Genomic DNA, 27,186 nt, shown 5'->3' with positions numbered 1-27,186 from the left:
ATGGGAGTTGAGTGTAGTCCGCCCTGGTGTAAAGGCAAGAGAGAAGCATGGCAAAGGAGTCAGAAGACTGGGTCTTGAATCAGCATGCTAAACAGTAGTACAGAGGCAAGGATGGGGCCATGGATGGAGCGAGGAAAGTATCACACAGGTAGAGAAGGCAATACTGTAATAATCTGGGCCACAAGCAAGAACTTTGGATTCTAGCCCAGATGCTGCGGATGACTTAGTCACTAGAACGTAATTGCAGAGGGATGCTTGAGGTCTTGAAAGGAGGCTGAGCAAAATGCATCATGGTACCCTGACTATATATGGGAAAATCAAACTCCATTCTGACCACACTGGATTTCAGGTCGCTCATGATTGCAAAGCTATACAGCCAACAGCAGAAAAGAAAAACCTGGTGTGAGTGGCAAGTTCGTCCAGTACTGGGGCACAGAGGAGCCTGAGATGGAGCTCTAACATTCCTCACATGAAAGGGGAGGAAGCTATGAAGTGTAGTTCTAAAGGTGTGACCTGACAGATGGGTGTGCTGGCAATGGAGTCATTCAGGAGATGGCAGATCTTCAAGGGAAACTGATCTGAAAGGATGTTCAAGGGAGATGAGGGCAAAGTAGTGTTTCTGAGTTTAGACCAGTAGGAGGTGATTTTAGATGTTACATCAGCTGTTTTGGGGAAAACTCTGGCTGCAGTCTGTATGAATGAATAATGAGTGGAAGAAGATAAGAAAGTGAATCAAAGCTTTCTTGTGGAATCTTTATCTGCAACAGGGATAGGAAACGTGGCCCTCCACATGTTGTGGGACTACAACTCCCATCATCCTTGGCCACTGCCTATGCTGGATGGGACGGATGGGCACTGGGAGTCCAAAACCATCAGGAGGACCAAATGTTTCTCAATCCATGATCTACAGCATCTGAACCCTGCTTACAAGGACCGTTTGAAAAAGGTGCCGAGGTCTAGTCTGTGTGGATAGCAGTCTCCTCATAGCTACTGCACAGTGATTGCTATTTTCTTAGTATGGACAGTTCCTGTGCAGTGATTTCTCATTTAGATTCTAGGAATCTCAGTGGAGTGCTATTTACTGCAAGTGTCCCAAGTGCATTTTTTTGTGCTCTGGCATAAAAGCTCTTTGGTATAATTGACGCTGGCTAAATTGCACAGTGCTGACATGCCAGTTCTTCATTATTCTGCCCACAAGACTCTTGAGAGCCCTCTTGGAAATTTAACTGTGTCTCCCCATTAATAGCCCCAGGAACACCAGATTCTCTGCCAATCCCTGTGTCTAATATAGGAAGGACTCAAATTAAGGCTTCCCATATTAAGATTTCTTTAAATGAAGCGCTCACAGACCACTAAGCCATTCCCTGCCACGAATGCTTTGAAATCTCAAGGGGGAACAACCTGTCATAAGCTCCTGCCAACAGCTTATTTCTTCCAGGAGAAGCCAGTTAGAAAAAGAAAAGCTCACAAACTTGAAAAGTGATCAGCCTGCTTTAAACTTGTATCATTAGGATGACCAGCAATCTTGGAGCATTTCTATGGTCATGAAAATCCACAAGGCACCTCTGTAGTTCAAAGAATATGCTGTACCCCTAAATGTGAATCATTTCAGGGGGTTTTGTCTTCTGTTTCTTGCATTGGCTCTAAATTTCACAGCTGGGTACTTGAGCATGGCTAAATGCTATTCATGCCTGGTCAGGATAGGACACCACAGACTATGTTCTTACCTGTCTCAATAACCAGATGGGCACTAGGAATTATACTTAGTGTTACTAATCTCCATTCTACATAGTATTAACACATGATGGCTTTTGTACAGAACCCCAATGCATGCAGTAAGGTGCTCTCAATATGACTTTCTGATCTGACTTTGGGCTTTTCCTACTGCCTTCCTTTCAGCCTTGATACTCTTGTAAGCTCACATCACAGTTTTGAACCAGGCCAGACTGGTTTCAATGCAGCTTAGCTCAATATAAACTTCAGCTCCACATGTTCCCATATTCTACAGTAGCATCAAACACCTAAAAAGCCTGTGTCAGAAAAACTCTTGTCAACAACCATATCCATGTATATCTTACAGGCTCAGGACAGTTTTGAGGTCACACAGCCAATAATATTTCATGTTTACCCAGAAATAAATCCAACTGAGCTCAATGGTGCTTAAAAAAGGTAAAGGACCCCTGACCATTAAGCCCAGTCGTGGCCGACTCTGGGGTTGCAGCTCTCATCTCGCTTTACTGGCCGAGGGAGCCAGCGTACAGCTTCCAGGTCGTGTGGCCAGCATGACTAAGCCGCTTCTGGCGAACCAGAGCAGCGCACGGAAACACCGTTTACCTTCCCGCTGGAGCGGTACCTATTTATCTACTTGCACTTTGACGTGCTTTTGAACTGCTAGGTTGGCAGCAGGGACCCAGCAACGGGAGCTCACCCCGTCACAGGGATTCGAACCGCCAACCTTCTGATCGGCAAGTCCTAGTCTCTGTGGTTTAACCCACAGCGCCACCCGCGTCCCCCAATGGTGCTTACTTCCTAGTTAATGCATGCATAGGAGTGACTTCAATATACACCTAAGGCTGCAATTTCAGGATTGTTTCAGAGAAACATCTGTCTATTCTCAAAAGCTTTCCTCTTACCAATCCTTTCCCTGAAATGGACTATTCTTTTGCTATCAGCCAGTTTTCCCAATCAATACTTCCCTCCTAAGAATGTCTCGCTATAAAACCTGATGCCAACTAACACCTCACCATATGCAGCAACTGAAATAAAGCATTTCCACACTCCCCTTGTTCTCTGCACGCCCGAGGTCTTTCCACTGATACAGTTGCTTTTCCCTCAGTGGAAATCTTATTACACATCATCTTGCAGGAAGCCTCTTTGTTATGCTAAGATTGCAATCCTAAATTCATCTATTAAGAGTAGGGCTGCAATCCTATGCACATTCACTCCAAATAAACATGTATAAAGTTTGTGGTGCAAGTTCCACTGAACTAAGGAGGACTTGTTTCTGAGTAAGCATGCAATAGACTTGACTAAGCACACGTTGCCATCTCATGAGTTCTGAGTGGTCCAAGCAGTGATGTTCTTGTAATCTCAGGCATTTACTATCCCACACCGAAATCCTTTAAGCACAGATCTAAAAAGAGGGAAGTTAAAGGTGCAGAGTTTGGCACTTTCTGTGTTGAGTTGGAACTGCCAAACTCCTTGGCTTGCACCCAAATCTGAAATTATTTTTGCATTGTGCAGTCTAGACATGCTCTCCTCAACTGTCCTCCAGGGGCACTATGCACACTTGGTGGCCCTGCTCACAACTTTTGGGCCTAGGCAAACACTCAGCTGGTTTAGTTTTTATGACAGAGGCCAGGCTCCTATCCCAAAAAGCATCTCATTTTACCATTTGGTCTGATGCCACTTCTGATTCCCTCACACACAGGAGGCTTGATGTAGCAATATTATTATCATCCTCATTGTCATCTAATTTATGTACCACTTAAATGTCAAATATAAAATCAATACATAATTAAAATACACAATAAGTATTCCATTGTAGCATTTGAAAAAGCAAAACAAAAGCCCCTATTGAAACAATAAAATCACAAGTTCACTTCCAGGGAATGCTTGCCTATACAGGTGTGTCTAAACAGCAGGCTTGTGGTGGTTACAGTGTCCGACTGACTGAGGCAGGTTGTAACAACATTTTAACTAGAAAGAGCTCTGCTTGATGGAAGTGGAATGGTGGACCTTTTTCACTGCCATCATCGCTATGTGATACTTGCAGATATGCATTCTAACCACTGTTCAGCCTGCTACAGCTGTTATCTGGCCTCTTTTGTGGCTCGTAGGTATGAAGAGAACTGAGGAGCAGAATGAGCTCTGCAGTGTCAGACCAGACACACTGAAGCGACTGTGTCAACAGGCCTCCTCACCCTAATGTTCTACAATTAGGAAACAGCCTCAACAAAATCACCAAAATTGGCTACTCGAAAATCTTCCACTCAGGAATCAATCAGATTTCATAGGTCTCAAAGCGCATGCTGTCCAAATTGGCCCCTCCCCACAACAAAGGGATCAATATGCAAACCACCAGCCACTCACCCTGAAGTGAAGCCTAAAGCTAATGTGTGTCCTACCCTGTGTAGTGGTCCATTGACAATTTGGAACAGGCCCATGAAGGCCCAAACTGGACCAGACAAAGCTGGACCCAAGACCTATGGGGTATTCTGGCAAGCTGCATAGATGTCTTACGGACCTCAGTGACTCCCCCAATCTGGCCTTCTAACTTTTATAGCCTTAGTGCATCCAGGTTCACTAAACAGCTTGTCAAAGTTTCTGCTAATGGCTTCTGCATGGTGCTTTGTAGGCAAATCTGTAGGAACTAAGCACACAGCTAAGTGATTTGCATGGAATGTGTGCACCTAACCCCTGTATTGCACCCCTTGTGTTTTATTCTTCAACCCCTAAGCTTCCAACTCAGCTGTCCATTCAGCTGTCTTCCCTTCTCACTTGACCTCATCTGTTCTCACATCCTTTGCCTCAATTCCCCATTCTGCCCTTGTTTGCTGCTGCCTATAAGTGTGGGTGGTCACTGACTATCCTCTGCCTGTTCTTTTGCTACAGGTATTTAACTTTAAAAGCTGTTCACAAACTGTTGTTGAACTTCTAAGTATACTTGCCAGGAAACAAGTCTCAGTGAAATCAGTAGGCTTTGGTTCCAAGTAAATGTGATTAAGATCAGGCTCTAAGTTTGACAATAAATGGTTAAAAATGTGTTGGAGGACCCAGTAAAGTTTCTTATGTACAGTATTCTAGCACATGCTCTGTTGTGTGCCCATTTGTAAACAGCTGCAAGTTCCTTCGTGGGCTATATAACCTGCAGAGTCTCCCATCCATCTAGGAATCTCCTTCTGTGCCTCATTCATTTTCACACTTTTTCTGTTCCCTGTCACTTCCTACTTCACCCTACACTTCTCTCTCCCGGAGTGATGCAGCTTACCTCAGAATGGAAAAATCCTTACAAAGCACAGCCACTGTCTGGTTAATTTCATTGTCCGCTTTCTTGCACGGCCTTGACTCTGTCATTATTGATGCAAACAAGTCTGCCGGCTGTTTGGGGCTCCCCAGTGTCATCAGCAGACTCCTCCATTTGCTCAGCCCGGAGTATGCCTAAGGGAATACACAGATGTAAGGACAAGCAGGGTACACAACCAACATCACTCCAGCCCACCCAGCCCCTACTTACTGAAGACATGGGGGAACTTTGTTCCAATCCCGTCAGCTGAAGATTCATCAGAAAGCCTAAACAATGTATTTTATTTTGCTCAGCCTCTGTTCTGTAAAATGGAATTAATGAACAGCCCAACTCATAGGTTGTTTCCAGACTAAAAGCAGAAATGGTGATAGAGGCATCTGGCTCTCTAAAAGTGGTGCTGGTTCTTTGCCATGCTCCACACACCAACGTCAGGTGTCAAGTTATTCATAGCCCACTATAGGAGACACTATATAATTCACAAAGGTTGATATTCTACTCAGTAGAACCAGCAGAGTTATAAGACCACTAGCTGAAATTTTCAACATTGTACCACATTGTAACAATGCTCAAAGATATACTAATATATGTTCTACTTTCTTGGAGCTTTTCATAGGACAATGAAGAAGAAAGTTGATAATGTGGGCATCTAAATTTTAGATGTGTGCAATGGGGCAGTTCACTGTTTGTCTGAGCAGTGTCCAGGACCACTGCAGACTTAAGCTTCCTACAGACACCCCTGTGCATGCACACACACTTTTGAGGCTTCCTGCAACTGCAGCATATTAAAAACAAACTTTAAATCAAGCAGAGAAAATGATAGGTGTCAGACATCGGGTTTTCTTATGTGAAACTTTTATATGTTAGTAAAAAAGAGAGAAAAGTAAAGGACCCCTGGACAGTTAAGTCCTGTCAAAGATGACTATGCGGTGCAGCACTCATCTTGCTTCAGACCGAGGGAGCTGGCGTTTGCCCACAGACAGCTTTCCAGGTCATGTGGCCAGTGTGACTAAACCACTCCTGGTGCAACGGAACACCTGGAAACGCTGTTTACCTTCCTGCCACAGTGGTACATATTTATCTATTTGCACTGGTGTGCTTTCAAACTGCTAGGCTGGCAGAAGGTGGGACACAGTAGCTAGAGCTTATCCTGCCTCACAGATTCAAACTGCTGATAGTGGTTTAGACCACAGCGTCACCCGCTCCCTTGGGTACCATGGTACTTAGCTAAGTCATTGAGATAGTTTATGGCAAAGGGGGTGCCCTCTCAGTTTCAGGGTAGCACTTTAAATGTCATACAGTATTAAGTTATCCAGAGTTTCTACTGCAGCCTAGTTCTGAACACATATGTAAGACTCTTCCTTCAACCTTTCTGAATATACAGAATGCTTTCAACATTTCATAACCACTCTGATTTTGCACAGAAGCAAGGTATATAATCTTACGTACCCTAAGTAGTGATGGGACGCAGGTAGCGCTGTGGCTTAAACCACAGAGCCTAGGGCTTGCCAATCAGAAGGTCGGCTGTTCAAAACCCTGCGACGGGGTGAGCTCCCGTTGCTTGGTCCCTGCTCCTGCCAATCTAGCAGTTTGAAAGCATGTCAAAGTGCAAGTAGATAAATAGGTACCACTCCGGTGGGAAGGTAAACGGCGTTTCCGTGCACTGCTCTGGTTTGCCAGAAGAGGCTTAGTCATGCTGCCACATGACCCCGTTAGCTGTACGCCAGCTCCCTCGGCCAATAAAGCGAGATGAGCGCCGCAACCCCAGAGTCATCCGAGACTGGACCTAATGGTCAGGGGTCCCTTTACCTTCACCCTAAGTAGTACAAATCCACTCTCCAACACGTTTCTGCTCCACTTGCAATCCTGGGTCAACTCCAATGTGCCTCTGGCCCATTAATGAACTCATTTCCCCCTCCATATTATATTAAATTGGTTTCTGCCTCTTCCCTACCTCACCTTCCATTTGCTAATTCCTCTTAGTCTAGGGGTGCCCAAACTTTTTTCAAAGAGGGCAGATTTGATGAAGTGAACATGTGCAAGGGCTGACCAAAGTTGTTGAACTTTTTTTAGGGTTTTACCCCAGGACATATACTGCCACGGGGGGCGGATAAAATTGACCGGCAGGCCGAATTAGGTCCCCAAAATGGACTTTGGACATGCCTGTCTTAGTCCTTCCCTTTGTGTGTGAACCAGGAGAGGACTGGTGTCTACCCTAGTTCACTGCATCAAAGGCTTCCTTTCAAAGTATTATGCATACCTGCAAGGTGAAAAGCAATTGCTCTCTTTACACCCTTTCCTCTCCCAGTAGTCTCTTTCACTCTGGAGATTTAGATTAAGCCCTCCCCGCTAAACATAAGGGCAATCAGTTGCTCCTTTAATTTTTTTCGAGGGTGAGGTGGGCAGAGTGCTCTCTTGTACTGACAGGGCGCGTATTTTCTTGGCCTGCTCCTCTGACTTTCAGCCTCGAGTATCAAAAAATATTTGCGAAGGCAAAAATAAAACTTCCTTATCACGTAAATCATAGACGGGACCTTCCTCCCAAGATAAATCTGCTGGGACTAGTCTATTATCTTTTCCATGTACCTATTCGCTTAGAATCCATAAAATAAAACGTCTGGAGAAATGCTGCGAGAATCTTCCACGGTGAGCTTTCTGGGCTCACCATACATTCCCGTAACTCCAGCCGCCATTAAACAACCCGACTAACTCTTCTGGTCTGGTTTTTAGAAGGCTTTTTATACTGGCGGCCGCTGTCGAAGTTCCGGTGACAAAGCGGGATACAAATCTTAAAATAAATGAATACAGCTCGTTGACTGCAATGGCCGCGGAAATTCAGCGCCCCACAAATCAGTTCCCTTCCTCCCTCTCCCGTATCTACCACCTTTTCTGCAGGCCGCAATCACGTCCTTATCTAGCCTGATCCAACTTCTCTTTTGTACGTGAGGGAGAAAAAGTAAATGCACCCCCTCCCCCGGTGAAGAAGCTCTTTTCTTCGGATCGCATTCTAAAAAGTTGCAAAAATGCGCTGCGGCCCCTTTCCGCCATGTTTCGATTGCTTCTTCCCATTCTCGCCTCAGGGCCACCCTAATCTGTGCCCAGCTTGCCGTCGTCCACACCCCTCGACCCCTTCAGCCTCCCCCCACCACGCCACGTAAAAGTCTACGGACAGCTTTGTTGTTTGTTTTGGAGCCAACATCGCCTGCAACTCTGGAAACTCGACCCTCCTCCTTCTCCTCTCGCCCCCGCCCCGCCCAGGCTCTCACACCATAACATGTGGGGCTGAGCTGTTAAAAAAACCCAAAAAACAACCTACGTGGGGGCTCCCGGCACCGCGGGGCTCAGCCAACCCAAACAGAAAAGGGAGTGAGTCACAAGCGAGCAACACCCCCCACCCCAATCGGGTTCACCACCGTCCGTTTTCAGTTCAGCTCAATGATGCCTCACTCTCTGGCCGAGAGGTGTACAAATCAGGTAAATGCTCTTAGGGCTGTTTTCAATCCACACCCCATAAAGTCGATCCCTATTCCCTAAGGTTGATCTACTGTGTCCCCCCTTCCTCACTTGACTGGTGAGGAGATACTCTACATTGCTATCTTCTGGAAATCAGGCTTTTGGAGAATAGAAGGAAGAAAAAAATTTGAAATATATTAGCAAACCTCTTGGATTCGTAGGTGAAGAGTTGTTTTCTTTCTCTGATTTATTCATCCAGGCAACACAGGAGTTTTGAACTCCTTTGCGTTTAAAGGATCCTGTCATGCAGAGCACTGCAACCCTTTGCACTCATAGCCAGGAGTAAGGCCCATAACAGGACTTGCTTCTTCTGGGTAAACGTGTATAGGATTGCTATGCAAAGGTACAGTCCTGTATTCTCCAGTCCTGGGAGAAAGACCCACTGGAACTTGATAGAACTTGTTTCTGTGTATAGGATTGCCTTATGAGGCTGCAATCCTAAACACACAAGGGAGTATGCCTCATGGAACACATGAGTAAACATGCAGAGGTCTGCGGCATAAAAGACTCTTGTGTTTGCTGCATCAGTAATGTGAATACAGAACCAACACTGGCTACTAGAAAATGCATCTTTATTTAAAGATTGTTCTCATCTGCCTTCTAGACTGCATTTACAACATTCAAACGTGCACATAAATAGGGTGAGGGAGACTCAGGCGTGCAGAACAGTCCAGTGCATGCTTGCTCAGAATTAAGTCTTCCCTGAAGCAAAGCAGGGTCTGGCCTGGTTAGTACTTGGATAGGAGAAGTTGGTCCACCCAATGAGCTTATACCTAGACTGTATCCTTAGTGCCTTGTAATGAGTGCTTATTCAGTGGCAAAAAATCATGGATAAGCACAGCCACATATGGTTAGGATAACTCATGCACCAAAAAGCAAAGAACACTCAAAATCCAGTCATGCTTGCTATCAAGTACCGTTGCTTTATTTTTTTGCTGTGATAGGGAATCATAGTAGACCCATAAACCCTTAAGTGGGCATCACATTTAAGGCTGCAATCTTATGGGTATTTGCATTGAACTCTGTGGGACTTACCTCTCAGCCAACTTCCACAGTGCTGGTCTATAAGGTTCACAAAGGTTGATACATTTTCTTGAACAACTTGTTGATTTTTTCTGTTCAGGCATTTTCACCCTCTTTGGATTGTTGGACTGTTTGCTTATTTTCTCATTGAGTTTTGTGCTTAAAAAAACTTACATTCTGGAACAGGGCACTCAAAAGGCAGGGTTGCTTTTATAGACATGGCATGTATTGCCAAAGTATATGGAAAAGACAGGGCCAGAAAATAAGAACCAGGGATCTTCCCGCCACACATTCCTTATGTCAAAGGCCCTTTTGTTCAGTGTTCCTTAGTGCCCATATTACTTAGTGGCATATTACTGTCCAGTCTGTGGTGTGTTTTTTTAAGAGCAGATTTTCCTCATTACTTTTTGATGGGGATTAATGTATGTACAGTCTCTGATAAGTAGAAGTTGTTTTCTCATATTTCTTCTTCACTCTGGTCAGTTGAGGCAGGAATCACCATGCATTAACTCTACCAATTGGAGAGGGCCTTGTAGCCTGTCACTTTCAGCCAGGGCCAGTCCTACCATTAGGACCTCAAGCAGCAGTTCATCCTCTGAAGCCCCCAAGCTATTTCCCTCTGTTGGAAGACAGAGATGTGTATGCTACCCAATTTGGCCCTCCCTTGCTAAACTAGCCTGCTGCCTCAGATGTAGTAGAGGACACTATCCCATCATCACTGGTTAAACTACCAGTCCAGTCAGCTTCTATACAGAAATGAAACACTATCTTGTCCTTCACCTCAGGCAGCAAAATTCTCAGGGAAGCCAGAGATCAAGATGCCTTCCAGCCCCTTGCTTGACAACCTCCAATGAGGAGGAGTCTTTTCCCACTCCTATATAATCACTACCATCGTTAAACTGTGTCACCATCAAGAGGTGTCTCCTACCTCAAGCCTATTAGATCTAGTCCTTCCTTCTGGAGCAGACAGAAGGAAGCCCTTCTGCTGACATCCCTTCAGGTATTTGAAGAGTGCTTCATTTACCTCCTCGGCCTTCTTTTCTCCAAGCTGAACATAACCAGATCCTTCCACCTTTCTCAATAAAATGTGCTTTGTCCAATTTGCCTACATTTCCATTAAAATGAAAGTGGGGGCAGTATTCCAGATTACTAGACAAGAGCCCAATAAGGTTTAAGAACATAAGAAGAGCTCTGGAACGTGTGATGTAAGATTGATGTAGCCCAGCATTCAATTCCTAGCAGCAGCTGGACAGATGCTTTGTGAGGCCTACTAGCAGGGCTTGAGTAGCTGCCCTCAGCCATTATTTGGCCTTCAGAAATTGCATAAGGCAGAATGAAGCAACCACCTCAGGTGACAGGTGCTGGTCAGCAGTGTTAGCCATGGCTTGGCTGTTTTCCCTTGAGTGTTCCGCTTAGTCAGAGGAAAAGGCAATGTGTGCCACAGGGCCTGCCCTGTGCCCCCACAAAACTGCCTGCTGTCCTCGGGCACGGTGGAGGATGTTTTCCAGTTGTAAGGTGAGGTGGCTGCGTCAGGCAGCTGGGTTTGAATGTCACAAAGGGGCTGAAAACGTTGGGTTTTATTCAACCGTAGTGCTATGTAAATTTTTGTGCAAGTGGAAATCCACTTGACCAACAAGCCCTCTAAATTCATTCTGAGGCTTCTTCCAACCCTCAGGAGCAGATTTGGGGATGTGAATGCGGGGGGGGGGGGGAGTCCTATTTCACAAGTGGAAGTTGTTCCTTCCACACACGGATCTAGTTGAATGCTGCTCTTAATTTTTACTCTCAGGAAAAGGTACTTGTGGGATTCTCCACCTCAGGTGCCAAAATAACTTGGCCAGCCTATCATTAATGTGACCAGGACTTGGCGAGAGGAGTGGATGCTGTTTGCCATTCTGCCTCAGGCAGCACAATGTCTTGGGCCAGCTCTGTATTACAGTAAGTTTCACTTGCCAGTCCAGTATGTGGAATTTGTGGGTGTCTGTGTGGGTGTCCAGCTTGTCTTCTGCTTCAAGCAGAAAAATATATAGGGCCAGCTCTGACTTTGGGAACCACTTCAGATGAGAGAATGCTGTGAAGTACACTATTGAGGGCCCTCAGAGAGCCAAAATGGCTGTGTGTGCGCGTGCATATGTACATTTAAAGATATATAGAAATAAAATGGGTGTAGGGTTTCCTCACAAATCTCTAAATGCATGTTTGACTGCAAAAATTGATGTGAATAGGTTTCCTGTGCAATTATACGTGAAATTTGAGCGTGTATGTGTGTGCACATGCAAAGGAAGCCTGAGGCCTGCAGGCTGAGCTTAAAGCCTGTCTTTGGAACTGAACGCTGGAATTCTCTCACCAGCTCTGGATTATCAAATCAGATTGATGGACAATTGTTGGCAGAACCATGGCAGGATCTCCCAGTTCTGGGAAGTGACGGGATTTCCTCCACCGCCCCCATTTTCTCCCATTACATACACACGCATGCACACCACTACATGCCGAGAAAGATGCCAGTTGGATGAAAATGTGTTGGAACCAGACGTGACCTTTCCCTGTGTTGGGAACAGGCACTTTCGTAATGGGCCTCTGACGTCAGGAACCTCCGTGGTTTCTTGCGAGGCCAGAAAGGTCACTGTATTGTTCTGGCCTGGCTCCCTCTCTTCCCTCACAAGGAATTCCCTCCAACGATCAGCCTCTTCCCCTGAGTCGCTCACTGCAGCCTCCTGCGTATATATATTCCTTTGGCCAACTCTCCCTCTAATCTCACCACATTTAAACCTCACTGTTTAGTTCTTCAGTAGCTGCCTGACTTTGGAAACCGTCTGGGCAAAATTCAGTGGCCGAGGATAGGATAATTTTGCCACAAGCTCCCCATCTCCTATGCTGCTTCCTCCGTGGGACCCCATCCTAGAACCTGCCCCCCTCACTTTAGATTGGAGATTTGGTGGGGCTGGGGGCAGTGCTATCTGCCCCTCCCTGCATCAAGGTCTGTTTAGTCTGCGGCTCTATAATAACCCCCCTTCCTCAGCACCACTGTAAACATCTGTCAGGGTCAATCTATCCCAGGGCCTTGCCAGGCATAGCTTCCTTTGCCCCCTCCCCCTCTCCTCTTCCCTCCCTTCCCCCTCATCCTGCACCAAGCACAGACAATAAATCCCAGGATCCATTTGCTCAGGAGCTGGTGAGAGGAAAGTGGGGTACACACTTCTTTCTGTTCCTTTTCAGGTTATGGGATAAGACCTCAGTGTACCCTCCTAACAATGGAAGAATGAACATAAGTACACCCTTGTTATGTGAGCCAGTGAGTCATGGTGTGGTAGTGAGCAATCAAAGCTATTGAGTGAATGAGGCCTGCCCCCCTCTTGAAGGTTTTTTGAAATGCTGGCTGTAGAATATTTTGGCATAGACAGTACCTTTCCGTTCTGCCTAATGGCAAGTTCTGTGTAACTCAAAAGCTTGCAAACTCCTATACTGGCAGGAGAAGGTATCACCTTACCTACTTTGTAACTACAAAATATGCAATTTCCTGCAACTTACAAAGCAGATGTTTACATTTAGATACCACAAATCACTGACACATTCCTCACAATCTCTCTCGCCAGCTTTCTCTCCCAAATACTAATTTTAAAGAATGGATACACATTAGTAAACTCATTTTAGATGCTATCAAAACCAGCAGGCAGTATCAGCAGTCAGACAGGGGCTATTGGAGGTTCATGTGATCTTTTTTATAACATAAGAGTTAGCCCTGCAGCCTGTTCGTGGTGGTACAGCATAGTAGAGAAAAGGAATTTGAGCATATGCAGAGTGCATTTCCTTCACTCAACAGTAACTAAAATGCAACATGTAAGTTAATACACCACATATCCTGGTTTTATGAGGAAGGGTTTCAAGAAAAAAACAGGACTTTCAAAAAGGCCTGGGCTCCCACATTTTACATTTTAGAAATAAAGCACTGGCATTTCCAAGACCAGACTGCAAATGGTCATATTATTATCTTAAGCATACTGTAAGCATATGCCTGCTTACAGTAACTAAAATCAGAAAGAAATGTGAGGCTTCAGGCCATGTCGGAAAGATATTGGCACATCTCTAGAGATAGCCATTTTGCTATAGCTAAAACACTGGAATGTGGGCTGAGCCCATTCTGGGGACATTGTTGAAGGCTGGTCTGTAGCTTGAGAATTGGGGGGGGGGGGGAGTTTAAGTAGAGTTATTTGCATCTGTAATCCCAGGGACAGGTTTGCAGGAATCATGGGGCACAAAGGGAGCTATTTACAGGGAGCTGAGGATTAGACTAGCAGGATGAGGGTGGAATCACAGAATGGAGTCAGAACTATTTTTATGGGAAGCCCTGAACTGGAATAGAGAAGTTGGTCAGCAAGTTAGGGTCAATGCTCATCTGCAAGGGGAGAGAGGGTGTGCGTGGGCAAGGGCTGTGCGCAGTGCTGGAGGAGGGAGACGGCCCATTTTTCCTCGCTAGAACATTAATAGTCAATGACTTCAACCGGCCAAATATCCTTGTGGTGTCCAGTGAGCCAGCAGCTTGCAGACCATATAAAGGATTGTTTCCCAACTTGCTACAGAGTAAGGGAAAGCTGTTGTGGACTGAGCTTGGAGTCGCCCAGCGGGGTCAGGTCACAGTGCCTGCTGTGCTGGGGAACGAAGCCCAGTACAGTACAGGCCTGGCAGACACAACTGAGGGAGGCGCAGCCGCCCAAATAGCGGGATGCCAGGAACCGATAAGACAGTGAATTTGTCTCCCAGAGGTTCTGAACACAGAGCAGAGCTAAATGGCCAGCCCTTTTACTTTGCTGAGTTCCAAACGAAGCCATCCCCAATACACTTCAGGGATTCTGTCATGCAGGGGAGACCTGCAGATTCCCCCCCCCCCGTCTTATCAAAACACATCAGGAACAGTGATCTAGTCTCTCTTGTGGTGACTGGGTTGCTTATTCTTTTGGGGATCCAGAGTTAATGGCTGTACGATAAGACCTCAGATTTTGCTGTCATTATTATACATCATTTTTATTGTGCTTTTGCACTGAATGATTTACCACCATTATTTTTCACTCAGTTTGAATGCATTGGAGAAGACCTGTTGCCAAGAAGGAGTGGGGTTTACATGGAAAGCAAGATCATATAACAGAAGTTGTACAAAAGTTACTGTTTGACACATGTCCTTCTAGAACACTAAACAAGGCAGAATGTCGGTCTCCTAAAGCTCTGAAGGCGGTGAAGTGTTATAGTGCACATGTATGACCTTGAAATTTGCTCTCCTAGAACACATCATGGCTCACATATCTCCACCTACTGACATGAGCACTGAATTCACTCCTCTTCTGCTCCTCCATCTCTTTCTCTCTCTTGCCATCACTTCTTCCATCTGAGTTCCCGTGTGCTGTTATGTTTCATAAGAAACAGAAACCTTTCAGGCCTAGCTACCTTCTGGATCTTTCTACCTGGCACCATGGCCCCGTGGTCTTTCTTTACAGCAGGAGTGGGCAAGCTGAGAGTCACATGTGGTGGTGACTAGACACTCAAGGACTGCTTGTCAGTGGGCATGGCCCCTTGGCGCATTCTCTCTTTCTCACATACATACACAAACAAACGTAGTAACACCCTGTCTCATACTTCTTCATCCTCATCTGATTTTTCTACTTGCTCTGCTTTAACACAAGGGACCACGCTGCACCCAGGTAATAAGAAACACAAGGTGTATATTTGTAATTGGGCTATAATCCTATGCACACACCTATCTGGAAGTAAGCCCCATCAATGACACTTGCATCTTAATAGACATGCATAGGATGAGACTGCTTCAGCCTCACACTCTATGCCTGAGATTTGCCTACCCTTCAGTCTTTCCTGGAAAGTCACAAAGGCTTGTACACGTTTATTACCCTTCCCCCCTTTTTCTCTTTCTTATAAACTTCTTTCCTTTATATTCACACTTCCCCCACCACCGCCACCATTTGCTGCCCTTCATACCACATCTTGGTTTGATAGTTAATCATGTGAGTGTCGTTTCTGCTACTTCTTCCACAACTTTGCACACAGTCTTACATGAGCTCATGTTAAGGGACCATAATTTTTCACCTACCCAGTGGCCAGCTTACTTGCCAGTATTGCACTGTGTTTATTTAATTACTTCTCTTTTGGGGATTATTACCCAACTCTTCATTAACATTTCCATAGCAACTTTACAAATTTCAAAGCCCAGTTAAATAAATTAAAAACATACAAATCAAAACATTAAACAAACGAAAATCACTAGGAGCAGTATAGAAATAGAAAACCCAGCCAATATAAATCACATCAAACTATATTAAAACCTGAGAAAAAATTTAAAAGTTGCCAAAGTGACTTCGTGCAAGGATACTTGGGGAGAGCATTCCAGTCATGGCACCACCACTAAGAAGGCCCTTCCCTTCAAAGCACCCTCCCTCAGATAGTTGGTATTAAAACCAGGGATAGGGGGCAGTTAAACGACTCCCCCAAAATCCCAAGTCCCCACCACAGCCCCGAACTAAGGCCAGGACAATAAGCCAGACTAATCTCCTTCACCATTTACATAAGCACCATCCATGCACAACAGCAAAGCGGCTCAGAAAAGCAGTCTATAAAATTGTAGCAATAAATTGTACAATATATTGTACTGTTTCCTCTGACTATCCAATATAGAAAATTGTAGCAACTTCAAATAATCACCAAAATTCAATGGTTTGACCGATTTCCTTGGTTCCAATGGCTAATGACTCCTCTGGAAGAGGGGAATCCTGGGCTCACTCTGCCTCCATAATTCCTTAAACATATGGTCACTTATTCCTTGCCTCTCCGTAAGGTGTGAACTTAGCCTTACAATAGGAGGCAAGAGGCAATCAAGGGCAGAATCCCATTGGGATGGTGGATTGAATCCTGATACTTTCAAAGGAGAAGTGCAGGAAACCTTTGCACCTAAGGGGATGTGTAAATACTTTTATTGTTCTTTGTGGAAGAGGGTAGTTAAAAGTTGTTGGGAACTGGAATGATTGACAGGGGTGGGTGAATGTTTCTGCATGCCAACCACTCCTCTTTCATGACATTTTGATGATCATGTGAGTGACGTATTATGGGAAAGCTGGGAAAGTTTCAGAAGTCTGTGCAGCCCCATGGTCTGGGTTCTTTCTCTTTTTGCGTCTGAACCTTGGTTGCAACAAATAAAGATCAGGTCCACTGACCACTGATTTGCTTCTGTAACTTGGCTGGAGACTCCTTCTCTGCTGACCAGAGGGACCCGTGGGGAGTGGCACCCCAACAAGCTGGGTTGTGGAGTAAGTCCTGTTCCCCAGGCTTTTTTCCTTAACAGTGGGGGAACCCAGAGAAGGACCTCTGTTGAAAATCTTAGCATATAGATACTATGAAGAGCTTTAAAGGCTAAAAAAAACCCCACTTTGAATTGAGCCTAGAAACTGACCAACCAGTGGTGTGTATTGTTTAGGGGGCATAATATAATGATCTGATTGGGAAAGCACAGTTGTTAAGTCTACATTTCTAGTGAATTTACTTCCTTTGTGTGTCATATATACGGCAGCCTATCTTAAAATAACATGACATCTCTCTATGACTTTATCCATTCAAGAAGCTTAGTTACTTCAGGAAAGAGCACTCCTGAAATGCTACAAGTGCTGATTGCAGGTATTGGTCTGCAGATATCCCTTTTTTTCCTTACTGCTTTATACCTCTGCTGCAGATATTAGATGTTCCAAATTCTTCTTCTACAGCAGTTTGTCATGGGGCAAAAGATATGAGCAGGTAGATTTGTCCTCCAGGCATAATATCTCAAAGGGTTCCTCCAAGCTGGTGTTCAGTTATGGGTGTATTCTGCAACATGTTCTTGACACAGCAACAGTGCATTTTGTGGTGGATTTATTTTGCTTTATTCTTTCTGGGATGCATCCCCAATGCTAACACATTATTGCTGTCTGGAGGGCCTGTAGCGCTATGAAAGGACCCCCGCCAAAAATTTATTTGGGTATAAAAATTTAGGAGAGGCCCTGAAATGTTTGGAGGGGAAACATATCCGAGGCACAAGTGTGGTGGGTAGTAGGCATTTTTTGTCCTGTGTGGTATCACAGAACATTGTTAGTTTCTTTTAAGTCTAGCACAGGCAAAAAAGATATGCTTGAGTTCAGAAAGCAGCCGAGGACTTTTCTGGCACTAGGCTGGTCTCCATCAGTGCATCTGTTGCTGGCTTTAAAGGGTTTGGGATTCCTTTGATGATAATGTGTATTTTTTCCACTTACTTCAAAACCTGTATTCCTTACCTATATTCAAAACCTGGTAAGTCAACCCTTCCATGTTTGGGAGCCCTTCTGCTGAATGAGACCCTCAACAATCCCCTAAAGTCCTCCTTTCACTGCTGTCCTTTGCAGCCACAACTCAAGATGTGGATCTGGAGAAAGTATTGCTCTGTATGTTTGCACGCACCACCTTGGGGCACTAGAGATTGAAATCATCTCCCCTGTTTTAGTGTACTTTCGCATGTAATGCCATAAAAGCCTTCCTGTCTGGGATGCGTCACTTTTGAATACTGCTAATAGAAGAGAGGGTGTTTTTAATTGAACGTATGTTCTAGTCAGCTTTGATACAACCTCTTAGCAATGTCGGAGCACCGTTGTTCCGCGAAGGTCTGGACTGTTTTATGATTCACATTTCCCACTTCTAGTTTATGGCCGCGGCTTCTATATGGTAGTGGAACCCTCCCTGGGGAACGCCCTCCCTTCAGATGTCAAGGACATAAAGAACTACATAACTTTTAGAAGACATCTGAAAGCAGCCCTGTATCAGGAAGTTTTTAATGTTTAATATTTTACTATGTTTTATATATGCTGTAAGCTGTCCAGAGTGGGGTATAAATATTATTATTGCTGTTGTTGTTGTTTCTACTTGTCAGCTGCAATGCAGATTTGCTCCCTAGCTGGCCTACTTAGGATTGCAGCCTTTGTTTTGCCAGTGTCATTGAGGGGAGGTCAGGCACTCTACTGCTTCCCAAATGTTAACGGGGAGACCCCAACAAAATATGGTCATTGCTCACAGCTCCAATATTGGTTCCAACTTCTTGTGCTATATTGTAAGTTCTGGCAGCCGGGGGGGGGGGGCTCCTAAAAGATTCGCACACCCCCTTTGCAACCTACCATGACTTAAAACAATGCTTGTGTGAAGGGAGACATACAAAGCAGGCCCATCTTGGCCAGGGATTTCATTTGCTTATTTCAATGATGCCTGTTTTTATTGATGGCTTGGCATCTTCAACCCCTTTCAGTTCTGTTGGTTTGATCTGCAGGTCAGGAGGTGTATAGCATGGGGAACAGTAGTTTTGTGTGTGTGTGTGTGTTTATGTATATGTGTGCATGTATGTGTGTTTATGTATATGTGTGCGTGTGCATGTGTGTGTGTGTGTGTATCTCACAGTATATATTGCAGTTTTTGTGGTGGAGGAAAAGAGGTGGGTGGGATTGTAATAGATCTCACATACTAGGGCTGCATGGGCCCCTACGTGTGTGTTTGTGTGTGTGTGTGTGTGTGTGTGTGAGAGAGAGAGAGAGAGAGAGAGAGAGAGAGAGAGAGAGAGAGAGAGACACGGGTGTGGGGGAGAAGGAGCGGTCCAGGACTGCAGTGGGAACCATGGCTCACTGCTCCTTGGATCCTGCCCCCAGGGTCCCCCTCGCCTCTCCAGGCTGGGCTCTTAAAGGGAAATCGTGGCGCCTACACATGCCAAGTGACCCAGGTGAAGGAACATGTGACACCTGCTTTAATGGGCTGCCGGCTTCCTCCGCTGAACCAGGGCCAGCTCCACTCCGGCCCCCGGCCAAGCCGGCAGGGAGGGGTCACCAGAAGGCTCACCGCAGGGGGAGGCCGAGGAGCGGAGACACGGGAGAGCCACAGCGGTGGTGGAAGGATGGAGAAGAAGAGGCGGTGGGGAGGGAGTGGGAATGGGGCGAGGAGGAGGAAGGAGGAAGCCCCCAGCCGCCCCGATCCGTTTCCCCCTCGCTCTCCCAGTGCACTCCTGCCAGCTGGACACGCTCTTTCCATTAAGAGCTGGCAAGGCTACGCAGGGAGAAACCCCCCTCCCCTCCTCTTCTCTTCTTCGCCTCCTTCCACTCCCGTCGCTGTTGATCCAGTACATGCAACCTCCCCCCTCCGCACCCCCATCCCGCCCACCCATTCTACTGTTAATTATTGTAAGGGGTTTGTGACGTCAGAGATTTCTTGGCCAATCGACCCTCAAAGTGCCGTAGTGTAATTTGCATGTTGCCCTCCTACTGGCCGCGTAGCAGAAGCGGGCAAGATCGGTGGGCAAAGTCTCACCCCTTTGGGTAAAGAAGCAAGGAGCGTAAAATCCAATAGGGTAACCAGCAGACTTTTTTTTTTTTTGCATGCTGCCCGGTCCTTCCCTAATAGCCACACATACCAAATAACTTTCAGCATCCTTTTTAGCGGTCGGAGTTGCCTAACAAGACTGTTCTTATCGTGCAGCCCTTGGAAGGTGGAGTACATCCTTTTGAGATTTACTCCCAGGTAAACGTGCATGTAAATTGCAGCCTCAGCAAGTCAGTCTACTAAGCTGCGCGCTGCATTGTTTTGGGATCCCTCTTTAATAGTTCAACCAGGACCAATAACCCCAGAAAGATGGCACTGCATTATGCTTGCTGACATGGAACTGATCCGAGTCAGCTGCTTTCTATAAAAAAACTACTGTGTTAACATAGTTAGGGATCATTGTGTAAAGAAACTGTACCCCTGTGCTTATCTGTGCCATTCAGATTGGCTTGGGATACAGTTACCACTTTTAAAAAAAACAAAACCCAACCCCACCAGCCCCGAATCTTTAGCAGCAACCTGAAACATAAATTTAACAGGTGACATGGAGTGATGGTTTTCTGTGAGCTAAGATGATGATAAAAGACTTAAAAGCAGAGCCAGCAAAAAATAAAAATAAAATAAAAGGTGGCAACCCTGCCTGGGGCTAAAGAGCTATTTCTGTGGAAGCACATATAACATATACCAGAAATTTCTTTGGGTACAAAAAGTTGGGTACATTTCATTGTCTGTTTGATCATATGTTAAGATGAAGTTGTGAGGCTCTTTAGGAAATGACCTGCCTTCTGCTTCTTTCTAAAGTGCAAGATTCTCTGCAAAGTGTTTACATAATTATTCATTTCTATTTATTTCTAAGATTTCTTATCTGCTGCTCACCATCAGGTTACAAAAATAAAATATAAAATTAGACTGTGTACATACCATAAATTGAAGGCACACCAACACAAATAATTGTAGTTTACCCCTCATGAAGCTACAATTCCCAGTATTTTCAACAAACTACAGTTTCCAGGATTATTGGGGTTTGGGGGGATGTTCTTTAAATGTATGCAGCCTTACAAAAACAGATAAAACCTTTACAGTGATAAAACTTATAAAAATGATTTCAAATAGAACAAAATGATACAAACTCAGCATTCAGGTAAATGGGTGTGTTATCCAAGAGCACTGGGAGCGGCCACCCATGGGGTTTTCTGTACCCCTCCTTTTAAAACCATCATATATATTTACCCTGCTTAGACTGAGAGTGGTCTGCTGAGCATGCAACAAAGCACAGTGCCATTGAGGACCCTGGTAAATTTGTGCCACGGGCCTGTGCCTGTAAGTCTTTTAAGTGCCTAGAAACGCCCCTTGTTCTTCTCCCTTCAGCTTGCTTGCCCTGATTCCTGCTGTCAATCACACCACCAATTATCCCGCTAGCAACAGTTGCATAGAGACCTCTTCCTTCTGCGGTTTCTAATACAGTACTCTTAAGATAGTCATAAGATGGTGGAAGGGTTAATAACATCCAGGTCTAATTAGGGTAAAGTGCAATTTCAGGATGCACCAAGGGCTCCAGGGACAAAGAAAATATACAATATTTTTGTATGAAAATATAAAAGCCGAAGAAAAGTCACCCAGCTAAGAGGTGCTGCGGAAACGCCCCCATTTTCCAGCAGCTGCTTACTCAGTCTTGACGCATATGCCACGTTCCAATCTTTGCAGGATGGGCCAGTAAGACCCATTTCCCAATAATCACTGAACACGTTCCAGTGAGCTCTTCCCCAGGCATCTGGGAGCCCCATAAAAAAAACATTGAGTTAGCAATGAGGATCATCCATCAAGCCCACGCAGTGGTATCAAGCCTAGCCCCTGGGGAACTAGGGGGCCCAGATCCAAGTTTCCTCTGACTCAGTTGTTTTAGAGTTGCCACCTCTTCTGGAGGGGGAGAAGAAGGCCAGCCCGTTGCTCATATGTCAATTAATTTGCAATTACGCAATTTTACAGGATGCTGGACTGGATGCGCCATTGGTCTGCTGCTGCATATATTCTTTAAGCTGAGCAAGAGTGGTGATGCTATGAGAATTGATCCTACGCCCATAACACTCTAATGATGCATGTAGAATTGCTTTCTGTTGATAGCTCTGTACCTGTGTGTTCCTGCCTACTTATTCCGTGAGACTGGGAGGGCGGGGAGCAAAGCTAGATTGTGAAAAACAAGCCAAATGGGAATTACAGTTGTTTGTAAACTTGGAGCCCTCTGAGCAATTGGAGAAAGGAGCCTTGGACCATGTTTCAGACCCAATGACTATTTAATCTGCCATTGGCAAAAACCTTCTTCGCATAGCAGTGAGCAGAACTGTGTGTATGTTTATATGCCTGTGATTGCTGCCCTATATATCACATGCCTCTCACTTCCAGCTACTACTATGGTTCCTTCTATAGCTCAGTGGCAATGGGGCCTGAATTTTGGAGAAGCAAGAGAGATTGAGTTTGATCACGGCTGCTACCCTGATGGATTCCAGATGTTCATGATTTCACTAACATATACATAGAAGTCACTTCCCATACCAATACAGTTCAGGCACATCTTAAGAGCACCACAGCTAGTTGTTAAACAGGGATACCTTTTCCCCAGTTGCTCCCGAAGGTACTTCCTGGTGATTTGTTCGTGGAGCATTCTTTCAGATTTGCTTGCAGGGAGATTAGCATTGGGCTTTTTAAATGAGCATTCAGATTTGTTTGTGGGGAGCTCTGGCGAACCTACATCAAAGCAAGTGTTTCATTTTCTTGTCATTTTCCTGATCACAAAAAGTCAGGTCTTTGTGGGAAGCGGGTTTGTTGTATAATAGTATAATAGAGCAAGCTGAATTTGCCGGCATGCGATTGCTTGCATCTCATCTGAAAAGAGCAACAGTCTGGAAGTGCTCTGAATTGTGGATGAGATACTAAAGTTCTTACCTGTTTACGGGTGTGTGGGTGTGTGGGTGGGTGTAGCCACATACACAAGCACCTATATGTATTTGTTGATGCTTCCAGACCCCTATCAGTTTACAAACTGGAATAAACTTTACACCCAACCTAATAGCTGCAATTATTGCCTCAACTTTCTAAGATTCTGTGTGACATTACTGAATCTTTACTGTAGTCTATCTTGTTTTACCCTGACTGAGTCAGCCTCTCAGTTCATTGACTGACTGAATCTATTGAGGGTGGGGAGAATATTATTTTAGAATAGGAAATGCATACCCTCCAACATTTCTCTGATGGAAATAGGGCCGTCCCTTTCCATAATGATCATTAAACTATTTATACTCCACACATCTTACTGGGTTGCTGCAGGCAATCTTTGCAGCCTCCAACATATATAAAAACATAATAAAATATTAAACATTGCCCTCAGGCGGCTCGGAGGCCAGAAAACTCCATACCCTCCAACATTTCTCCAATGAAAAAAAGACATCCTAAGGAAAAGTGGGACATTCTGGGATGAAATCAGAAACCAGGACAGCTTCTCTAAATCAGGGATGTCCCTGGAAAATAGGGACACTTGGAGGGTCTGGGAAATGCCTTAAGGTTTCAGGACATCATAACAGCATTTATGCACAGTGACAGGCATATTCAAGAGTCGGTTTAGTGTTAGGATAAGTCTTTGTCAAGGGATGTAATTAACAATGAAGGGCGCATTAAACAAAGTAAAAAAAGCACACCAACACTTCTTTGCATCTGTGCTCTGGACAGTAGTGTAACTAGGATGTTGGGAGAGGTATCCCAACACCAGAAACATGATCTAGGAGGGCAGAAGATTGGGTGCTGCCAATGGCATGTAGTTTATAATAGTTTCACACATTCAAAGATCATCTTCACATTTATTTAGTTATAAGCAAATCAAAATTACCATATTTTTCGCTCTATAAGACGCACCAGACCACAAGACGCACCTAGTTTTTGGAGGAGGAAAACAAGAAAAAAAATATTCTGAATCTCAGAAGCCAGAACAGCAAGAGGGATCGCTGCACAGTGAAAGCAGCAATCCCTCTTGCTGTTCTGGCTTCTGGGATAGCTGCGCAGCCTGCATTTGCTCCATAAGATGCAAACACATTTCCCCTTACTTTTTAGGAGGGAAAAAGTGAGTCTTATAGAGCAAAAAATACGGTACCTACATGTAATTAATCAAATCATTATAAATGGTGGAAAATATAGGTGCCACTGATTATAACTTTTCTCATTTAATTCTAATTCTAAATTTCAGGCTCTAATTTAAATAGAGAGTGATAGCAACACACAATACTGTATATGGTTTCCACCAGTCATGGTTATGGTTATTTACGACACTGGCTCTGTGCTATAGTGAAGTGAGCTGTCGATTTATGCATTCAGCTGATTTCTTAGTGAACTTCAGGTTTGCACAGCACAAATCCTGTTGGCCCACTGTTCCCCCCTTCTCCATTTGTGCCCTTCTGAAGTAATTCCTATGGCTTGTGGCCCTTTCCATTTTCTGTATGGAGTCATCTAAGAGCCACACAGATATGTGCCATTCGCATGGAAAGATAATGTGACTGTTATTAAAAACTAAGGGGGCACATAGCTTGTTAAGTACAGAGCCCTTTTCCGCTTGCTGCTTACCTCCCTGCTCTCTGTGCCTTCCAGGTGCATACCTCCTCCGCCAAGCTCCAATACTGGAATTATGTTCAACTTGGGGGAAAACATAAAATTTAACCAATGGGCAACACAATGATTTGGCTGTCCTTACCCAAGTTCACCTCTTGCTGCTAAATATTTTGTTTTCTTCATTTATTATTACATTTATACGTCACTTTTTCTCCAAGGAGCGCAAGATGGTGTGTAAGCTTCTCTCCCTTCCTATTTTATCCTCAGAACAAACCTATCAGATAGTTTAGGTTGAGAAACAGTGACTGGCCAAGGTCACCCAGTGAGCGTCATTGATAAATGAGAGTTTGAATTCTGGACTCCTAAGTCCTAGTCCAATACTTATAAGCACTACACTATGCTGGCTGGTATATAGATTTCAACATCCCTCTTTTTCTGTGTCACTGGAGCAGATTTATATTTACATAACTGAATCTGCTGCCAGCACCATAAAGTGAGGGTGGAGGTGTGAGAGGGAAAGCCAACACCCTGCCCTCTCTATTGCTTCTCTTCCCCACTCCCCAGTTCCTGCCTGCTGTCACTGGCGAAGGAAGAGGAGTGCGGGGGGAATTCACTGCCCTGGCAGCGTGATACTGGTGAGGTGCCATCACAGCTGCCCCCCTGCCGGTGCTGGGCGCCACACCCACTCAGGCACCACGCCACGCCCCCAGGGGAGTATGTATGGAGATTCTGAGCTGCCCAGACAAGACCCCCCCCCATCTCATTGAAGTGGTCCAAAGGAAAGCAGAGCAATGTGTTTGGTTGCAGGAGTTTCTGGAAAGAGGTGTACTCAGCACCTGATTCCTATACTGCAGTGGGTAAAGAGTGAAAGACCAGGAGAACTGCAAGAAGGGTATACAGAGAGATCTGTGGAGGGGGGAAACAGAGAAAGGGGAGTAGAAAAAATAGAGCTAGGAAGACAAAGAGAACAGTAGTGGTGGTGCACAGATTCCACATTAACTGTGGAAAAACTTTTTGTTAGAATTTTTAATTCAGTGCCTTCTGTTTAACCCGTTCTCTGTTCATTCCTCTGTGACTCTCAGCGTCTCATCTCACTCCACAGGCCTTTCTGAACACTTCTCCCTGTTAAGACTACATGTTTTCCTTCCCTCTGATCCGTAAAACTGACTTTCTTCTCTCTAAGCTTAGAATATGCTCTGGAGGCACAGAGAGGACCCCCCCCCCCAAAAGGCCAACAGAGAAAGGGTTGTAAATGATAATGATTGATCACTATTTGATTGTTTTGATGTTGTTAGCAACCTTGGCTATTTCTATGGAAAGGTGGGATAAAAATGTTTCTAATAACTGTCACCATAATTAATGTGCTGAATTAAAATTGTAACAAAGGAAGGCTATAGGATATTCCCATGTAGGCTGTCCCTAATCTCCCAGGGGAAGAACAGGGGCTACCGCAAATGTGATCAATCAAAGTACCGGTAATTAACTAACTGACAATAGATACAGCTATAATATTTCCCTGTACATGGCAATGAAACATACTTCAAAGGGAAACTGCATGCTGACTTCTTTGTAGGAAAACCAACTACTGCCAGTGTCCCCCCGCCCCTGGGTAGGGTATTCAAGGGTGCACAGTACCAGAACCTCTTTTTTGTTGTTGTTAAAAACTGTGACATTTATTGTAACAACTTCATAGTGAGTTTTCTAGGGGGGAAAAGCACTGATTACTACTATTATTCCTACTAAAATGTTTCTTCTTCTTCTTCTTCTTCTTCTTCTTCTTCTTCTTCTTCTTCTTCTTCTTCTTCTTCTTCTTCTTCTTCTTCTCCTATTCTTCCTCCTAGGCTCCATGTGCTTTAAATTCATAAAATCTCAGTACAAAAACATGCCCCAAATACAGCACAACATTCACATAGAATCATCTAATTGTAGGGTTGGAAGGGACCTCAAGGGTCACATAGTCCAACCCCCTGCAATGCAGGAATCTTTTGCCCAACATGGGGCTCGAATCCACAACCCTGAGATTGAGAATTTAGTGCTCACCCAACTGAGCTATGTTTCAGAGAAAGCTGCAAGGGGCAATTACATAACAGAAATGTTAACAGCAGCAGAAGCAAAGGACCTATGTGGATGTAGCTTTTAATTAAGGTGGTAGCAGGTACAATTAAATGCTGATTTGAGATACCAAATTTACTGGGGTTTTGTGGGGGCTTCCCCAGAAAGTCCCACTGATAGCCCCACAGATTGCACAGCAGCAGCTCTGCAAGCTCCAGCAAGCATCAACCGCTTGCCGGCTTGTGATTCCAGGTTGCTAAGCAAAGCACACCTTTGGCGCCTTGCTACAGGCTCATACAACGGCATGCTGCAGCAGTGGCTTTTCACAGAGCGCCTGCGTGTTTCAGGAAACAGTTTTCCCTCTGCAACACAAGCTCACGAAAGGATGTGATGCTTTGCGAAAAGCCACTCTCCCCGTTCCTTTGTCAGCAGTGTAAAGATGCCAGAAAAAATCCAGCGCACATCCATCGTTGCAAAACACGCCGAACATGAGTTACGATTCCTGTCTCCTGCATCTGTCCTTTGCTGATGTAGAACAAGACAGGAAATCTGCGGTTGAGGTTCACGCTGATGTTGTCTTACATCTGGCACACAGTTCTATGGTATTCTGAACTAAGACCCTACTACTCTTT

The 27,186-nt window shown here is 44.9% G+C and overlaps 1 protein-coding gene and 1 long non-coding RNA gene across 6 annotated transcripts in view; one reads left to right on the top strand and one right to left on the bottom strand.

Moving 5' to 3' along the window:
* The window catches only part of LOC309376466, a 35,926-nt gene extending 27,618 nt beyond the window's left edge, over nucleotides 1–8,308 (bottom strand). For both annotated transcript variants that reach the window (XR_014171201.1, XR_014171202.1), the window contains exons 1-2: nucleotides 7,610–8,308; nucleotides 4,991–5,160 (exon numbers count right to left, since the gene is read on the bottom strand). This is a non-coding gene — a long non-coding RNA (uncharacterized lncRNA). The remainder of the gene's footprint in view (nucleotides 1–4,990; nucleotides 5,161–7,609) is intronic.
* CLCF1 (cardiotrophin like cytokine factor 1) overlaps nucleotides 1–27,186 on the top strand; it is a 51,625-nt gene that overhangs the window by 6,209 nt on the left and 18,230 nt on the right. For 2 of the 4 annotated variants that reach the window (XR_014171198.1, XM_081922809.1), the window contains exon 1: nucleotides 8,346–8,497. The exons of the other annotated variants lie outside the window; for them this stretch is intronic. Coding sequence is in view for 1 of the 2 variants with exons in the window: in XM_081922809.1 (XP_081778935.1) it covers nucleotides 8,459–8,497 (39 nt within the window). In the remaining variant the exon portion in view is untranslated. Of the gene's footprint in view, nucleotides 1–8,345; nucleotides 8,498–27,186 lie in introns of those variants that run through there. 4 annotated transcript variants of the gene reach the window in all.

Source organism: Podarcis melisellensis, assembly GCF_964234715.1.
Source record: "Podarcis melisellensis genome assembly, chromosome: 1".
NCBI classification, from domain to species: Eukaryota; Metazoa; Chordata; class Lepidosauria; order Squamata; family Lacertidae; genus Podarcis; species Podarcis melisellensis.
This window is presented reverse-complemented; position numbering and strand designations above follow the sequence as displayed.